The sequence below is a fragment of the Zonotrichia albicollis genome, chromosome 1 (assembly GCF_047830755.1).
Source record: "Zonotrichia albicollis isolate bZonAlb1 chromosome 1, bZonAlb1.hap1, whole genome shotgun sequence".
NCBI lineage: Eukaryota > Metazoa > Chordata > Aves > Passeriformes > Passerellidae > Zonotrichia > Zonotrichia albicollis.
Genome location: NC_133819.1, coordinates 47,017,137 through 47,033,152, shown reverse-complemented (window position 1 = coordinate 47,033,152; position 16,016 = coordinate 47,017,137). Strand labels below are relative to the sequence as shown.

At 40.1% G+C, this 16,016-nt stretch overlaps 1 protein-coding gene across 1 annotated transcript in view; it reads right to left on the bottom strand.

Moving 5' to 3' along the window:
- NPSR1 (neuropeptide S receptor 1) overlaps nt 1–16,016 on the bottom strand; it is a 108,845-nt gene that overhangs the window by 42,103 nt on the left and 50,726 nt on the right. The window contains exon 6 of the mRNA XM_005485919.4: nt 3,533–3,665. Within this exon, the coding sequence (XP_005485976.1) occupies nt 3,533–3,665 (133 nt within the window). The remainder of the gene's footprint in view (nt 1–3,532; nt 3,666–16,016) is intronic.

Sequence of the window (16,016 nt, the reverse complement as noted above, 5' to 3'; positions counted from 1 at the left end):
TCCACTGCTTTTACATTTTGAGAGTAAACTTAAGAAGGCCTTCATTTGGTAGAGCTGGGTAAATTGACCTATACAGATACAAATGTGTGGACAAACCATGTTTCCTGAAAACAACAATATTTCACTTCAATACTTCCAGCTTTATACAGCTCCTGTGAACTCATCCCAGTCTTTGATCTTGAACCACTTGGTGATTTCAGTCGGAAGCAAACATCTTAAATACACTAAGACACTGAAGTTATGTGAAATGGCATCGGGTAGGGAAAGATGTAAGAGATTTCCTGCCAGGAGAGATAGCTATGCCATGAGCATAACTTGTGCTAAGCTCAGAAGAAAAGTGTTTGGGGAAAAGTGCTTAGAAATACCCTCCTCACAGGGTAATCTTCAGAGCTTGCTCTTTCTGAGAAACTAAATTACCTTGGAGATAGAAATCTGTAGGAAACCTAGCTTTAGTTTCCGTCTGCACCAACTTGTTTCTAAGAACAACATTTTTACAGAAGAGGAATATGCCCAAAGGCAAACTGAAAACTGAACACAAGCCAAATATGACAATATTCCTCTTCATTAAATTAGCTGATGCTGAGTGATTAGTACTATTGTTCAGCTCAGCTGTTAACTCTTAGCTGATTTCCTAGTGCTTAATTCCCAGATAATTTCAAAGAGATTTATGCATGAACTGAGAGTTAGACATAGACTTAAATGTGGTACTGACACAAGCATTGTATAAGTGTATATTTAATGTAAAATATTGTGAATCCAGGCTTCAGCAACATCCTTAAGCATTCTGAAGTTGAAGGGATTACTCACATTCCTACAGATCCCCACAGCCTTGAGCACCATGTTGAATCATAATGTAGTAAAGGATCAGTAAGAATATTCTCTAGATTTGTGGAGTGGGTTGAACCACTGAATTCTGTCAGTGTTGAAAGAAGCCTCAATCAGTTAGTTATTTCTCATCTGCATCTGGCTTGGCAACCAGTCAAAAAGAACAACAGCACTCACTTCTTATTCATGTATTATGCACAATTTTGCTTTGAATACCTTGTTTATTCTAACACAAAGGCTGAATTTTAATTTCACTTTTGGTACTACATCAGTGGCTAAATGTGAGAATTGAGGGTACCTCACAGTTATTGAGCCACAGATCAATAGACAAAAAGTTTTTAAATGGCTTTGAAATGTCTGCATTGATAAAACTATATCCATTATTCTTCTTTCTGCTACTGGGCAGAAATAATAAATATTTTAAGGACCTCAAAATAGATGAAAGTAGTAATATTGACTAAGCAGAAATTGTTTGCCAGGAGATTAGGCCTTAGTTGGAAGGATTTAAATATGCTTGGCATGTCAAAGCAATGTGACAAGTCAGTGTTTTCATAATGTTCTGCGTCTACCTCATAACTTGTTGTGAAAGGATGATGGCTGTTGCCAGCTTGCTTTGTTCTTAATAATATTTTTAAAGATAAGAAAGTGAAATGGCTCCATTTCAGGAATTAAGTCATTTCCTTGTGCCAAAATACTGACAAGCAGTCTTGGTGCGGGAAGATAAATTAGAGCTCTGACTCCTGCATCACAAAAAAGAAATCAACATTGCTTGAAAGGAGCCTTGCTGTTAGAGCTGAAGTTACTTCTTTTAACGTTGCAGATGTGAATGTCAAGTGAGTTTTCTATGTGAATTTTTGTAATATGAAATGGAACAGACTGTTGAACTCAGGCAATTTTAAAAGTCAAGGATAATTTTAGGGAAGGGGAAGTCAGAAGAATTAGCGAGTGGAACACACAAATCTCAGTCAAATTATAGCATCAGCTGTATAGCACTATTTGCTGCCCACATCTAATGGTGTATTTGCTTTGTTGTCTTTGTCACTGTCATTGATTCTTTCAGCTCCCTCAAAACTGCACTTGCAATGCCTTCCTCTCCCTTCATGCTGACAGTACCTAAACCCCTAGTGAATAGTTCTTCATGGAGCTCCATTCTAATACAAAAAGTCCTCTTTCCTATGGGTACAAAATAGAAAAATTCCCACTCAGAGACTTTTCCAGCACAGAAACAGCAGCAGACTCCTCCCAGTACACCTGACAGTAAGTATGAAATGGATGATGTCCATCTGGGTCTTCCTCTGCTCTTCTTTCTTTGCCTGTACTTCTGCTTGGCTGCCTGAGTACATTCCATTCATCTGGGACTGGGAACTCTTTAAGCAGAGAGTGTTTATTTTGAAACTCCTGTGAACACTGTAATGCTTGATGTGTGATTGATGATTCCAGGCTGTGGGGTGAGGCTGTATTGACCTGCCTTATCTGCTGCCTCGTGAAGGAAGTGGCAATAAAGGTCACAACTGAGATAAGAAGTAAAACTATTTATTACAGATGACTCAGGCAAATAGGAAAACCAGCTGTCAGCCCTTCAGAAAAGAAGTCACTGCAAATCTTCACGTCCTCACCTTACAAGGATTCTTCCACCACCTGTTACAGGCCTGCCTCTTTGCATCACTTTGCACACCCTGGTCTGTTTCAGCTAAGAGTAGTTCTTCAAACTGAACATGCTCCTGAGCAGACATGGCTGAGACCATGGAGTTAATTTATTTACAAAAATGCATGTTGGAAATTGGGCAGTGTCGTGCTTTGCTTTGCCAGTTTAAACACAGGTACAACAGACAACGAAAGAGGAAGCACTATTGTTGGAAAATCATATATTAAATGGTTCTTTAGCAAAAAAGTGCTATAATTCCTACCATAGCTTAGGGGAAGGAAAAAAAAAACAACAATAGAAGCATATAAATATATCCTATATACACAAACAGTACGACACAGATGTCTTGTAAGCAGGGATTAGTAGCAGGACACTGTTATAGAAACAGCACATATTTTCCCTTGGGAAACTTAAACCCCCACAAATGTAGTCCATTCAAGACCACAGAGAAACAATGTGCTGCTTATGCTCATTTCCTTTCCCTCTTGCTGAGACTGACATTTTACAAACCAGGCTCCTGTGCATTTCACACTCTGTTTAAAAACTACAAAATCCTTGGATCAGCATCCTTCTGTCCATTTAAAAAAAAAAAAAAAACAACTAAATGCATTCCTCTCCACCTTTATATTGTTATATTTCCCTTCATTAAACTGGACAACATGAAGTTATTTTCACTCTTCACCGCAGGACAATAATTGATGGAGTAGTTTTAGCAGAAAAACACAAGAGATTAATCTTAAACTAGTTTAATTGAAGCAGTTCCATGACAACAACTGGAGACATAGCTTCTGGGAAATGCAGATGCAAACTCAGACTGGAATATAAGATTTAGTGACACCAATGAGTTGCAGCTGCTGCATACTACTACATCTAGCAACATCTTTTTAGATCAGAGTCAGACTGAGCCCTAAGATAAGTAGCCATCCATTTGCTTTATGGCAAACTGCAACTGGACATTAGGTGGCAACTGAATTCTTCACCCCTCAACTCACATTTTCTTATTTGTCATTTTAACAGTGATTCCTGTGCAGGTCAGGTGCCCTTTCCCCTCTCATACACTACCTGTGATTGCCAGCTGAGTAACAAAGTAGGTCATTCGAGATTTCCTCTTCCTTCTCCAGGTAGAGAAGAGCACAATGGCATTTCCAGAAATTGTGACAATAAAGAGAATCCAAAGAGTCACCAGCTGCTCTGTCTGCAATGGAAAGAAGGGAAAAAAGCATATTGATGGACAGTCACTTATCCTCAGACAAATGAGATGAGAATGGAAAACAGGAGTGAAATTTGAGTTTTGCCAATTGATTTAAACTATTTAGTCTAAAGACATTCTTGGTTTTTTTCAGAAAATACTTAACATGCATCACTGCTAGTGATGTTCTTTCCAGTTTGGTTTGCAGGGGCTGTATATTACTTCTCTCTTCACAAAACCACTAACAGTGTCTGTATTCTGCATTTAGTGCTAAAATGAGAGGCAGCTCTCGGCTTTCTTGTGCTGCTCCAGCAAGCTGTGAAATAACCAGCTGCCTCACTTCATAAGGAATGTTGATAGATGGGCTCCTTTGGAGAAATGGAGGAAATAAATACTTCTCTCTTCCCCAACTTCAGTGAGTCTGGGTCATTCATGAGCCCTAATGAAATTCAACATCCACTCCACGATCTAGATGTGCACCAAGACTGAAAAGGAAGCATGACCCACTAAAGAAAAGTATACTTGTGTAGCGACTGAAACGTGATGACAAAACGTCCCCTAGTGGTGTGTGTACAAAGAAAACAAGGTAAGAAAGCTGTTCCTGCTCTCGAAGCACCGGGATGTTCTGGCTGCAGGATCGACACCGCATGTGTGTGTCCACGTTTGGTTGTTTGGTGAGTGCACAGCCAATCTTTATATCCTAGCAACTGTTTTAGGTTTTGTCAATGCAGTAGTTTGGGATCTTTCCATTCAAAACAGCAAATCCACAACATGGGAGTTAGAGGAAGATGGAGGAGGCAGGTGAGGGCTGCAGCTGAGGAGGGGCGCCAGGTGCTGGCCCTACAGACGTGGCCTCAGCAGGCTGGGGGAAAGATGCTGTCAGTAGTACCCCATCTACATGATTAGGCTGATAGAAGAGCAAAAACCAGGGAGAACACTCATTAAAGGCATTTGTAAGCCACTACGATGAGCAGAACCCAGAGCTCCTTCTGCTTTAAAAGAAAATAGTTCACTATGAGAGTGGGAAGGGAAGGTGCAATGAAATGAATGGAGCAGGGACATGGAGCTTCCTGCTTTATAATTAGCCTTAGTGCCTTCTCAGCACTTAGCCCCACTCCTGGCCAGCAGTCATTGTCCCTCCTTGACCCTCCCATTGCCCCTCAGAGCAGCCTCTCCTGGGAACCAGACTCAGCTTTGCTCCAGGTAGGGACCCACACTACCTCGTGGATCACAGGGTCACGCAGGGAAAGCACGACCTGATGAGGGGAAATTTGATGTTGCACTCTGTGCCTGAGCCTAGAGATAGTTTAAGCAAACAATGAAGGCTGTGTAGAGGGAATTTCACTTTTCCCAGCATGATGATTTTCACCAACACAGTGTCATCTCTGCTAACTTTGAAGTTCCAAAGAGACACAACTGTTCTAAATTGTCTTAGTATTGTCTAGGTAATAGCAGTGTCTCAGAGATGAGTCACCACTCATCTCACCTACCTTGGGATGATTTGTCTCCACTGAGTATAGAGTGACCTAGATGAGACAACCTGTGTGGGCTAGATTCTTGGCCTTTAGATTAAAAAAAAAAAAATCTATCTTTTTGGGTTACCTGCAAATCTCTTTAATTTATTGGAAACAAATTTCCTTAAATATGTGTGGCAGAGATATGGTGAAACTGTTTTTATGGGGACGCTTTTCTTAGCACAGGAATTGGAAGGAAATATCTTTTTGGAAGACAATAAAATCATAAAAGATAAGATTTCACATTGCTTTTGTCCTTGAAATCAATGATTTCTCCTCGGGGTTTGTTTTGGTTTTTCCATTTCAGAAAACATATTTCTCACATGAAGAAAACTAAGGGACTAGACTTGTTCCCGTTTTCTTTGGTATAAAATCAGAAGAGCATTTTCTTAAAAGGAATTATATTCCTGTATTATACTGATATAGATAGGAACAGAAGAAGGATCTGATACTCACACCTTCTTATGTTTCCCACAGAAGAATTAGCTATGGAGCATCAGAGGCTGTGTTAGAAGGATAAGAGCACAGTACAAATTGTCAGATTAAATCCCCTCTGCCAATTTAAAAGCAATGCCTAACAATTAAGCAATGTTAGACTCCAGACATTAAACCAGACTGCAAAGATAGCTTAAAAATGCAAACACTGAAAATAGAGGTAACTCTGGAAGGGCCGTAGACAAAGAAATAAAGCCAAAATTTCTATTAATCTATTTGTGGGAGCTGACATTCTGACTAAAAGGAAAAAGATCTCATTCCTGAGGATTAAGGAGTTGTAACAATAGGAAACTTAAATCACTGCAGCCTCTCTCAGTCTGTGTTAACTTGCAGAATGAAAACTTGCATAGTTATTAATGGGATGCCCACTGTGATAAAGGCCTTTGCAGAGGCCAGGATTGGAATTCAAAGTTATCTTCATGAATTGGAAACGTGTACTGGGAAAAAAAAGCAACATGCTGTCCAACAAGGAGAAGTGCAGGGCTGCAGTGTAGTGTGTAATCTCACTTGGTCGGACCTGCCTTCCAAACATCAACCCTCACACGCAGCACACGTGCAAAGTGCCCCAGAACGTCATGGAATCACCCTACCATGGGAGCAACAGCCACCATCACTTTGGGATCAACACCAGGCTCATGTGCCTCTGCTGCATCTTCCCACTGGGCCGTGCCCACTCCTGGGCACAGTGCTTCAAGAGAGACACACAAACGAGTTGACATAAAGGACGTAGTCAGGCAAAACGACTGAATGAATCAAGTTGCTAAATCCAGGAAAAGCCGACTGCAGGAAAAGATGAACATAGCCTCGAGGACATAAAAAGACTAATGTAAAAAAGTAAAGCACTAATCTCTTCTTTAGATCCACTGTGGACTGGACAAAAAATCAAAACTACGGTACAGAATTCAGGATGAAAATTTAAAAAGAAAAAGAAGGCTTTCAAATATATCATAGATAGAGAGATTGATTGAGCCAGTGAAGCCGTCTGTGAAGCCTTTAAAAATAGTTATTAGATTAGAGAGATAGCTGATGGGTTTTTGAATCTCACTCCAGCTGAACTTTCTTTAGTTTTATTCATCATCTTCATTTTGTTTTGACATAAAAGTGTTTAGTTTCATGTCTTGTTCATTCATCAAACAAAAATCCTTTCTTAATAACAGTCCTGGACAAGGTAATTTACAAAAAACATGCCTCAATAATATGTTGTGCAAACATCAGAAGCATTCTGATAAAAAGGAAGATAATAATATCTCCCAAACCTCTTTTGACAAGGGCTTCTTTTGAAATGGGCATTAATAATTGCAGTAGATGAGAATGCCATGAGAGACTAGTGTCACAGAGCAGTTATTTCAGGTTAGAAAAGCTAGAGATGCTGTTGACATTATTAAGGTCACCAACAAATGAAAGTCAAGAGGATTTCCTTGGTTTGACTCGAGCCATTGCACATGTTGCTGTTCCACAAGGCTGCCATTTTTGCAGCATGGAAGTGCTCAACATCCAGAGAGCATATTCAGGTTTTGCTATGTTGCTCCAAGATTAAAGCCAGGTTTAGTCAATTAAGAAAATGCCTCTTCATGGGTGAAATGGAAGCCAGAAAACCTGTCTGAAGACTGTGTGCATTTTCCTTTGGCTGTAAAAAAGGCTTATCATTTTCTTTCTCTAATTAAATTTCTAAATCCAGAGGCTGGAATAAGTCTAACAAGAGGTGTATTCTGCTTTATATTTGAGGCAGAGATCACTCCTGCAAACCCCTTTAATCAAGACCATATTTAAATCCTTTTGGAGATGTTGGGTGGCATTTTGGTACCACAATGCCATCCCTCCTTCCAGTTCTCCCCAGCCAACTTCCTTGCTCTATCTTCCCTCAGGATTTGTATCCCTCTTGCTGGGGAGCCCCAGCTGTGACTGTGGAATGGGGATATACCTGATAGCCCAGTCCAATGGAGGGGCTGTTCCTCATGTCTTGAGGTGCAAAAGCCTTTGTCTTATATTAGAGAAGTTGCCTAATAGAAAGAGAGGTTCAACTAGCAATGGGCAAAGATTATTTGTACTTGGACAGGGACCCTGTCTAAAACTGTTTAGCTCTAGCTGCTGAGGCTGCTCTGGAAAAAATTACTTTCAGGTAAGAAATGGGCAAATAGAAAAAGAGAGGGAGAGATACTCCATGCCTGGAGTGGCTGACTGGCCTCTTAATATGAGCACTGCAGGCCTGTGGTAACTTCTTGGTCCTGCTGACCTGGCATCTTTCTGCACCATCTTCTTGATCTTCTGGGTGAAGAAGAGGAATGATCCCTCATATCACAAGCCAGTAGCAGCTTAAGTCTCTGAACAGCTTTTTCTTGACAGTTGATAAACTCTGGGAATACACAAATGATCTTGCCTTTGGTATATTTTAAAAATTATGGGGTTAGCTTAGCAGCAATTGAGATTGTAAGAGAGCTATAATCATGAAGCAAGCCAAGCAATTTTGCAAGAGTGCTCTTAACACATAAGAAGAATATATAAATCCCCTTGTTAAATTGGGTAACTGTCATGCTCGTGGTCAAGTTCACCACTAGTAGATTGCATTGCACTTTCTTGAAGGAGGGAAAAGAAGAGAAAAATCTTTTTTCATTCTCTAAAATAATCACATTAATTGCAGACCATGCAGAAAAATGGAGCAGTCTAGATTAGCAATTTTTTTTTCATCCCACTGTAGAAGATTTGGAATCTTGAACATTGCAAACTGAAAATGTTCAGGATGGATTTGCTATTTTAACATCCCCCATTTAGGATGGAAATTTAAAACCCTTAAAAAAACACCAAAAAAAAAAAACCAAAAACCAAAAATAAACCAAAGACCCCCCAAAAAACCCAAAAAACCAGGAGAATTAATTTTCCAGAGGCAGACAGGTGCCATGCAGCTTGACTGATTTCTGTCAGGGATTTATAATCAGCTTATCTCTAAGGCAAATTGCGCTTTGGACTGCTACACTGAAGGGAATAAAAGAAATACACCCATTAAGCCAATTAGGGAGTTTTAAAGGTACTGACTAAACCTCTGATATAATTAATTGAATTTTTAAATAAATAAACAAAGCAAAAATAATAAAACACCTCTTTTCCATACTGCCAGATTCCTACACAGCAGAAACCCTAGAGGAGCCTTCTGGGATCTAAGTGCTGCCTACAATTATCTGACAGGAAGGTGCAGAGAAGATGGAGCCAGAATCTTCTCAAATGTGCACCATGAAAGGGCAAAAGTCCACAAACAAGGGTTGCAACATGGGACATCTTGGTATGACATTACAAGGAAAGTCTCTTCCTGAGGGTGGTCAAGCACCAGGATGGGAACACAGAAATGTTGTGAGATTTTCATCCCTAGAGATATTCAGAAATTAGGCAGACACTGCCCTGAAAAATCTAGCATCATTTGGATTTGCTTTCAAGTGGCTAGTTCAGGTTACCTCCAGAAGTCCTTCTCTACTTGAATTATTATGCACACACACAAGTATGCATAAGACCTATTTTCTTAACAAGTATTCTTACAACTAGAAGATACTTAAACAGACATAATCAGATTAGTGCTTTGCCCATGTTGCATATTATTTTTTGTATCACAGAAAAAAAGAACAGCTCAGATCTTTCTGGTAATCTTTACGTAATTTAAAATTTGTTCTGCAAGTAAAGAGTATGGCTGTAAGGGCTACTGGCATGGAAATGGGAAAAACATCATTGTCTTAAGAAAAAGGACTTTAAAAGTCCTTTTTTAAATATTTACTTGAAGTTCTGAGATGAAGAATTTCTGCCAGGTGTGATCAGCTTAAACTGTGGGCTTCCAGAAATGAAGTGTGATGCCACTGAAGGGGTCATGACTATGGTTATGCTTGCCACCTACAAAATAAAGGTTTTTTAATACATAAAAACAAAGAAAAAACTTGGTTAAAATTCTAAGGAAACACCCATATTTTTTCCTGTGCTGAAACTTTCTACGCAAGTTGGGTTGTGAAAAAACCCCACAATGTAACATCAATCTGCTCAAAGAAAGTTGTGTATACTTAAATGATTAACAACAGTTCTGACTGTCAAGAAGGAAAAAAGTAAGGGGCACCAAATATCTTACAAGAAGAGGCACAACAAACAGAATACTTGGGCTAGAAGTAAGCTTCAAACAGCAGCAAATGCTAATGACCTGAATGTGAAGATTCAGATTACTAATTCATCTCCTAATGTTCAAGAAAAGAAAAGCTAAAAAAATGGCTGAAAAGCTCTTGATTCATTTGCTGATAGGCTGTGTCTTAATAAGAAAGAAACATAAAACTGGGAAGGTCACTGGAATCTTCAGCCTTGGCTGTCACAAGCAGCAAGAAGTTGTACTGTCCACCCCTGTAACACAAATATGTTTTGAAAGAGGGTTCTTCATCCTGAAAGGCAAAACTGAGAAGATTTTTCTATTCAGTTTCTACTCAGATCTCACACAAGATATTCCTGAAAATTTTGGGAAAACAATTTGATTGACACTTAAAAACCCAGGGAAAACTCATGTGAAGGTAAGAAAGACTGGGAGAAAAGAAAGTTCAAAGCTAAGTTTTATATTTTGTCATTGAAAGTGCTTTCATTATGATTGAATTTGAGAGAAACACATTTCAGCAGGCAACAAGCCCTCTAGGAGTTGATCTTTTTTTGTTGTTTTTAATTAGTGTGGCTGGAATGGAGCCTGATTCAAAGTGCATAAACACCAGTTCAGCCTCAGGTTTGACTCTGGGACTGCTGCTTTCTCATTTAAATGCTACTGGTTGTGCTTGATAGCCCTCCTATCCCCTGTGCAGAGGCTGCCTTCCAACTGATTACTTGGGTTATCCTCCCAGCCCAAGGTTACGGAACATTCTGGCAAAGCTGGGATGCATTGCCGCATGAAACCTCCACCAACATATCAAATATTCTGACAACAGTCACTTCCCAAGAAGTCCTTATCATTGTAAAAAACACACAGCTGGAAGGAGCACAAGTTGACTTTTTCTGTTCTGTTGAACTTGAGAAGCAGTTTTGTACGAGTTTGTGTCTATATGGTATTTCACTCCTAGTCTGTTATGTTTATGTGTTACATAGAGGAAAGATCTACAAAATTTTCTTCCTTTTAGACTTAGGGAAACAAAAAAGCTGAGAAATAGACTGAGAAAGTCTATTCATTAAATCAAGACACTTCCTCATGGAAAGGGGCAATTTTGTTATCAAGATGAATTTCTCCTCTTTTTGAAATGTAGTTTTTTTTTTTTTTGGTGAACCTATGCTTTTTAAAAAAACCTATTTATTAGCTCTGACTTCATCACCATGGATGAGCAGGGTCCCTTCAGTGCACACAATCTAATGCATGCTTATTGCAATGATCTTTCCAACCTCAACAGCTGAACAAGCCTCCACTCTGTCCCAAAATTCTCTATAGGTGTGATGGTGACAGTCAGTAACAAATGTGATTAATTCAATTCAATTCTGTCACCAAATAGTTCTTATTTGCCATTCTGTTGTGATTTGGTACAAGACAGACAAGAAATGCAGGCAGTGCTGTTCAGTTATTGCAGGATGTTTTACTCATTGCACTCTAGGAAAATTCCACAGAATTAGACAGATATTCCTGATTTAAATGTCATCAGGAAACATAAATTTTTAATTGTGTACCTATCTATATTTTTTTAGAGTATTTTCAATCTAGAAAGATAATATTAGACCACTCAAAGGTCCATCCATAATCTTATGATTTTTGACAGCCCTATTTAAAACTCCAAAGTGGTGTTTTCCTTAATCACCTAAAATTATTATGCATGCCTCATCGGTAAAATTTAAATATCTCAAAAATGTTAAAAAAATTATACTTTCTAGGGACATTTACATAGGAGATGCAGACAGGTGCAAACCATGTGCCTGTGTGGAGCACAGGGACAGTAGTATGAGGTTTGCCAGTGTAGAATAGCCCAAATCACCTGGCTCAGAGCTGCTCCCTGTTGGGCTGTCAGACTGCCAGACTCTTCTGTGCTGTGTTTAAGCTGCTGGATGAGGCCAGCCTGGCCAACAACAGGGCAGCAGCCCAAGGAGATCATTCTCTTCTCAGGAATAGCAACAGTCATTACAGCACATTGCAGAGGCTGTGTTCAGGAGTCCCTGACACCGTATTTGTGTAAACTTAATCCTCCTCCTCTCCCCCACCGAAAGATTGCAAAGTTACCTCTGAATTATTTGATATGTCTATTTTCTAAAATGTGTGATTGCATTTGCAGAGATTACTCCAGAAATTTGACAGCACCCATTATTATTTTCCTATTATGTATTCAATGATGGGATGCTCTGTGATATTTGCTTGAAAATCAGAATGAGAAATAGCATAAGCAAATACTTTTCAGGAGATAAAGCGACTCCTACATTTGGATGAAAGGATAGGGACATTAGACTGTGACTTCAGCAGTCTCTGGGAACACCTGGAGCCAAATCCAGGTAACAGGACAGTCCTACAAAACCTCTCAGCATGTTGGTCTCCTCAGCTCTTTGCTGGTGATGGTAAAAACCCCAACCCTTGTAAAGAGCATTAGCTCCATGGATAAGCAGCCCATGTTCTTAGAGTTGTGCTTACTTGTGCTAGGTATGCTATCCTGTTTAAAATCTGAGCTACATAGGCTAAAACACATGGTACACACAAATTCACAGTTACAGTGAATGCTGCAATGTTGGGGAAGTGCAGCCAAAGACACATTTAAAATAATTTGTGATGGTTTTGATAAGCACACAGTTCCTCCTGAAAGCGGTAACACTTCAGTACCACTGCTGTGCTCTTGCTACATGGCACAGGGACCAGGACTCATGGGCACAGAGGCAGGGGTGTGTCAACATTTGGAGCAGTGATTGGGGCTCCCACTTGGCAAGGGGGAACACTGGGGTTCCCAACAACCTTGGATGTAAACAGCAAAACCTTTGTGTCCTGCTGTACAGGTGGGGACTGTACACAGCAGGAAACAAAAAGTCCTACTTGATGGATTCCCAGCTCTGCTGGGAGGTAGAAAATGATGGTGGGAACACAGTCCCACTGAGAAAACTCACAGTTGCTGTTCCTTTCTCTTTTTGAGCACTCCAAGCTCTACTTTCCTGTGTAAAAGCAGGGCATCTTCTTTCTCAGCAGAGCTCTTAAAAAAGAGATGAGCCCTGCCCAATCTTTCTGAGGACAAGCACATGCTCCTACCATTGTGAAAACTTCTGGTCTGTTAAGAATCTGGCAGGAGGAGATGCTTCCTCTAGCCCTGACAAAACCTCCCAAACATTGTGCAAAATCAGGCCAAACCTATTCTGAGATTCCACCTTTTCTCCAGGCAGTTTTCTGGTTTGTACCCTGTCAGGTTTGCAGAGTTAAGGAGGTCCTAAAGTAGAGAAAGGCTACAGGTATTTGGATGATTTCTGCGCTTTCTGTACTACTGTATTTGGCAGGTGCTATTGATGCTTAGAGCCCTTTTACACATGGATTAAGGACATATGGAGGAGATTGTAAAGGATTGTAATGAACTTTGGCTTGGAAGGTTGGAGCTGTAATTAATGCCAATTTACACATCTGTTCTGAATTAAGTGCTGAAGCAGCCAGCAGAATTCCTTGTAGTTTAAGACACTAATCTACCTGGTATTTTATACCAGGTAGGTATAAAATACCTGGATACCCCACAAAAAGGCACTCAGGAAGAAAGATGATCTGAGTTTTCAGGGACAATTTGCCATGACACAGCAGCAAGACCTAAATGGCAGTGGGAATGAGGCAACGCCTTTGCCATGAAAAACACCAGCTCTTCTTGGATGCTGAGTGATGCATGGATACACCCAGTCCTGCCCCAAAAGCTGCCATTCTGTATGCCAAGAGTCAGTTTAGTTAGCCCACATGGCCCCAGAATTAGACATCATTAGCAAAGCTTTGATGAGCAGCTGGCCCTTCTGTAGTAATGACTACCAGAAGAAAATCTGCATTCCTCTAAGTGGAGGAAATGTTCCATTTTTGAGATAAAATAAATCAATGAAATTCTCCTCAGCCTTCCCCCCAAAAAGACAGCAAAAACCTGAACTGGCAAAACATTGTCTAATCTGAAACTCTGCAGGGTTTAGTTGTTAAGCAGAGGAAGAGACAGAAGCGCAAATTTTTTGGGAAGAGAAGCAATCGCAGCTCAGCCTTTCTGGCACTGAAATACTCTAATGCACATTATTTTATTTTTGTCACGTTGCCACCACAGTCCAACACAGACACTACCTGGGGTGGGTACTGGCCATCCTTTTGCCACTCGGGAGGAAAAGAAGACACCAGCACATGCTCATGTAGTTTGAGCAGCGTGTGAGATACCCTGGCAGCTGTCATTGGGTAGAATCATAAAAAAGTCATCAACACAGTTACAGGGTGTCACTCCCTAGTCTCCTTTTATCAGTTTAGATCATGTTTTCCTATGACTGCTTTGCTAAGGTGGGTTACACCTGCATTTTCCAAGCAGAAATAGCTTGTGTGCTCTGTCTGCACATAGGCTCTGGGCTCAACCTGTGTAGTGACCGCTCACCCACCCTGCCTTCACAGCCAGCCACAAGCTACAGTGTGTTTGAAAATCCAAACCCTATCTGTAAGCTATATTTAGAACACTGAACTCTATTTTTCAAATTCATTCAGCCTGTTCCAAACTGAAACTTGAATTGTTTTAGCTGCTTAACTACAGCATTATAAAGAGGAAGATGATGCTGCTTGGCTTGCTGAAGTGGCAAGGACGCAGCCACAACATGGGCAGAGCAGGGGGATGATGATGGCCAGTGGAGTCAACAGGTATCAGCAGCAACTTCCACATGTGGGTTTTACTGAGTGCTGAAATTGCTGGCAGGGAGCCCTGTCTTCCCTGCACTGCAGTCATCAGAGCAGGTGCTTTCTCCTTCCTTTCCTACAGCTGCACCAGCTGTCACTCGTCTCTAGAGTCAAAATATTTCCATGCCTATCAACAGCTAGTAATTGATGTGAAATCAGTGAGTCTCCTTGCAAAGTTCATGCTACATGTGCCAGAGCCAGGCATCCGGCAGAGACTCAAGAGCAAGTCTAAATGAGAAGCCCTCAGCTACAGAATCGTTTCCTTCAGCTCTGGATGAGCATGCATGACTATCCTTGGTTCCCTAATTATTGTAATTTACTCAATCTCTCCTATTAACGAGCATTTTTCTGCCTGGGGACTTTCTAATCATGGAATTAATTGTCACTTTTACTATTATAAAATATTGCTCCCATGACATTGTTCAAATTTACAGCCCTAACTGTGAAAAGAAGACAGGAGATAAAGAGAAAGTTGTTAAAATATTTTTCTTGTCCCTTGTGATTTTTTTTTCAAGAGCCTTTTAGGAGTCTAACATGGAGAGGGGAAAAAAAAAAGGAATAAAAAATACTTTTCACCCTTGAAATCCTAGTTAGGAAGTATTACCCTAGCAATTTCAAGCAGCATGTTAAAAGAGACCCTCACTAATTAAGACTGGCACTGTGGAACACCTCTTAACCAGGGCTGGGAACCTGCTGTAATTCCACTGATTCCACTAAGATTGTGTCAGAGCACTACTACTACTCTCACAGATACAGAATTGCTCCTGAATATATCCCCTTTTACCTCTCATGTTGTCAAATTATATAAATGCCTGGATCTTTCCTGCTGAAATTGATCTCTTTGGTGCTGAGGTCCAGAAGGAATGGCAGGGCACTCCTAGACAGACTTTTTAATGACTTGAACTTGTACAACGTACCATAAAAATAAAGAGATACATGGCATTCAGAACAAAATTAAGCAGTAGCAACAGACAGAGAAATCTGAAGGAAATGTGAGCTTCAGAACTTCTCCAATCTTTTTCCTCCATTTACATATTGCTAGGATGATGTTTAGTTTTGGAGATGACTGAATACACTTCCCATTCAATTGAACAGCATTCACTACTGAATGACTCATCTAATGCATTCTTAACAACACATTTCAAAAGACACTGCAACCCCCACTCAACTCACCAACAAACAAACAAACAAATTAGAACCTGTCCCTCACAATTAAAAAAAAACCCAAACAACAAAAATCCCGTCTCACTTGTGTACAATATTTGTTACAGCTGGAAAATTGAAAAGAAATCCCTTATGCCAAGATGATGAATCTAAGAAATTACATTAAAAATGTGTTAAAATAATGCAAGCTTTTGACTAAAGATGCATGTATAATTACAATACCTCTACAGAAAACCAGTACTGTCCTCTCTTGGAAGGGGATAGAGTTAGCTAAGACATGTAAATCTGAAGTCCAATTTTTACAAGTATTTTGCTTTTCAGTAAATGCCTCACACATGCTGTCAGCTG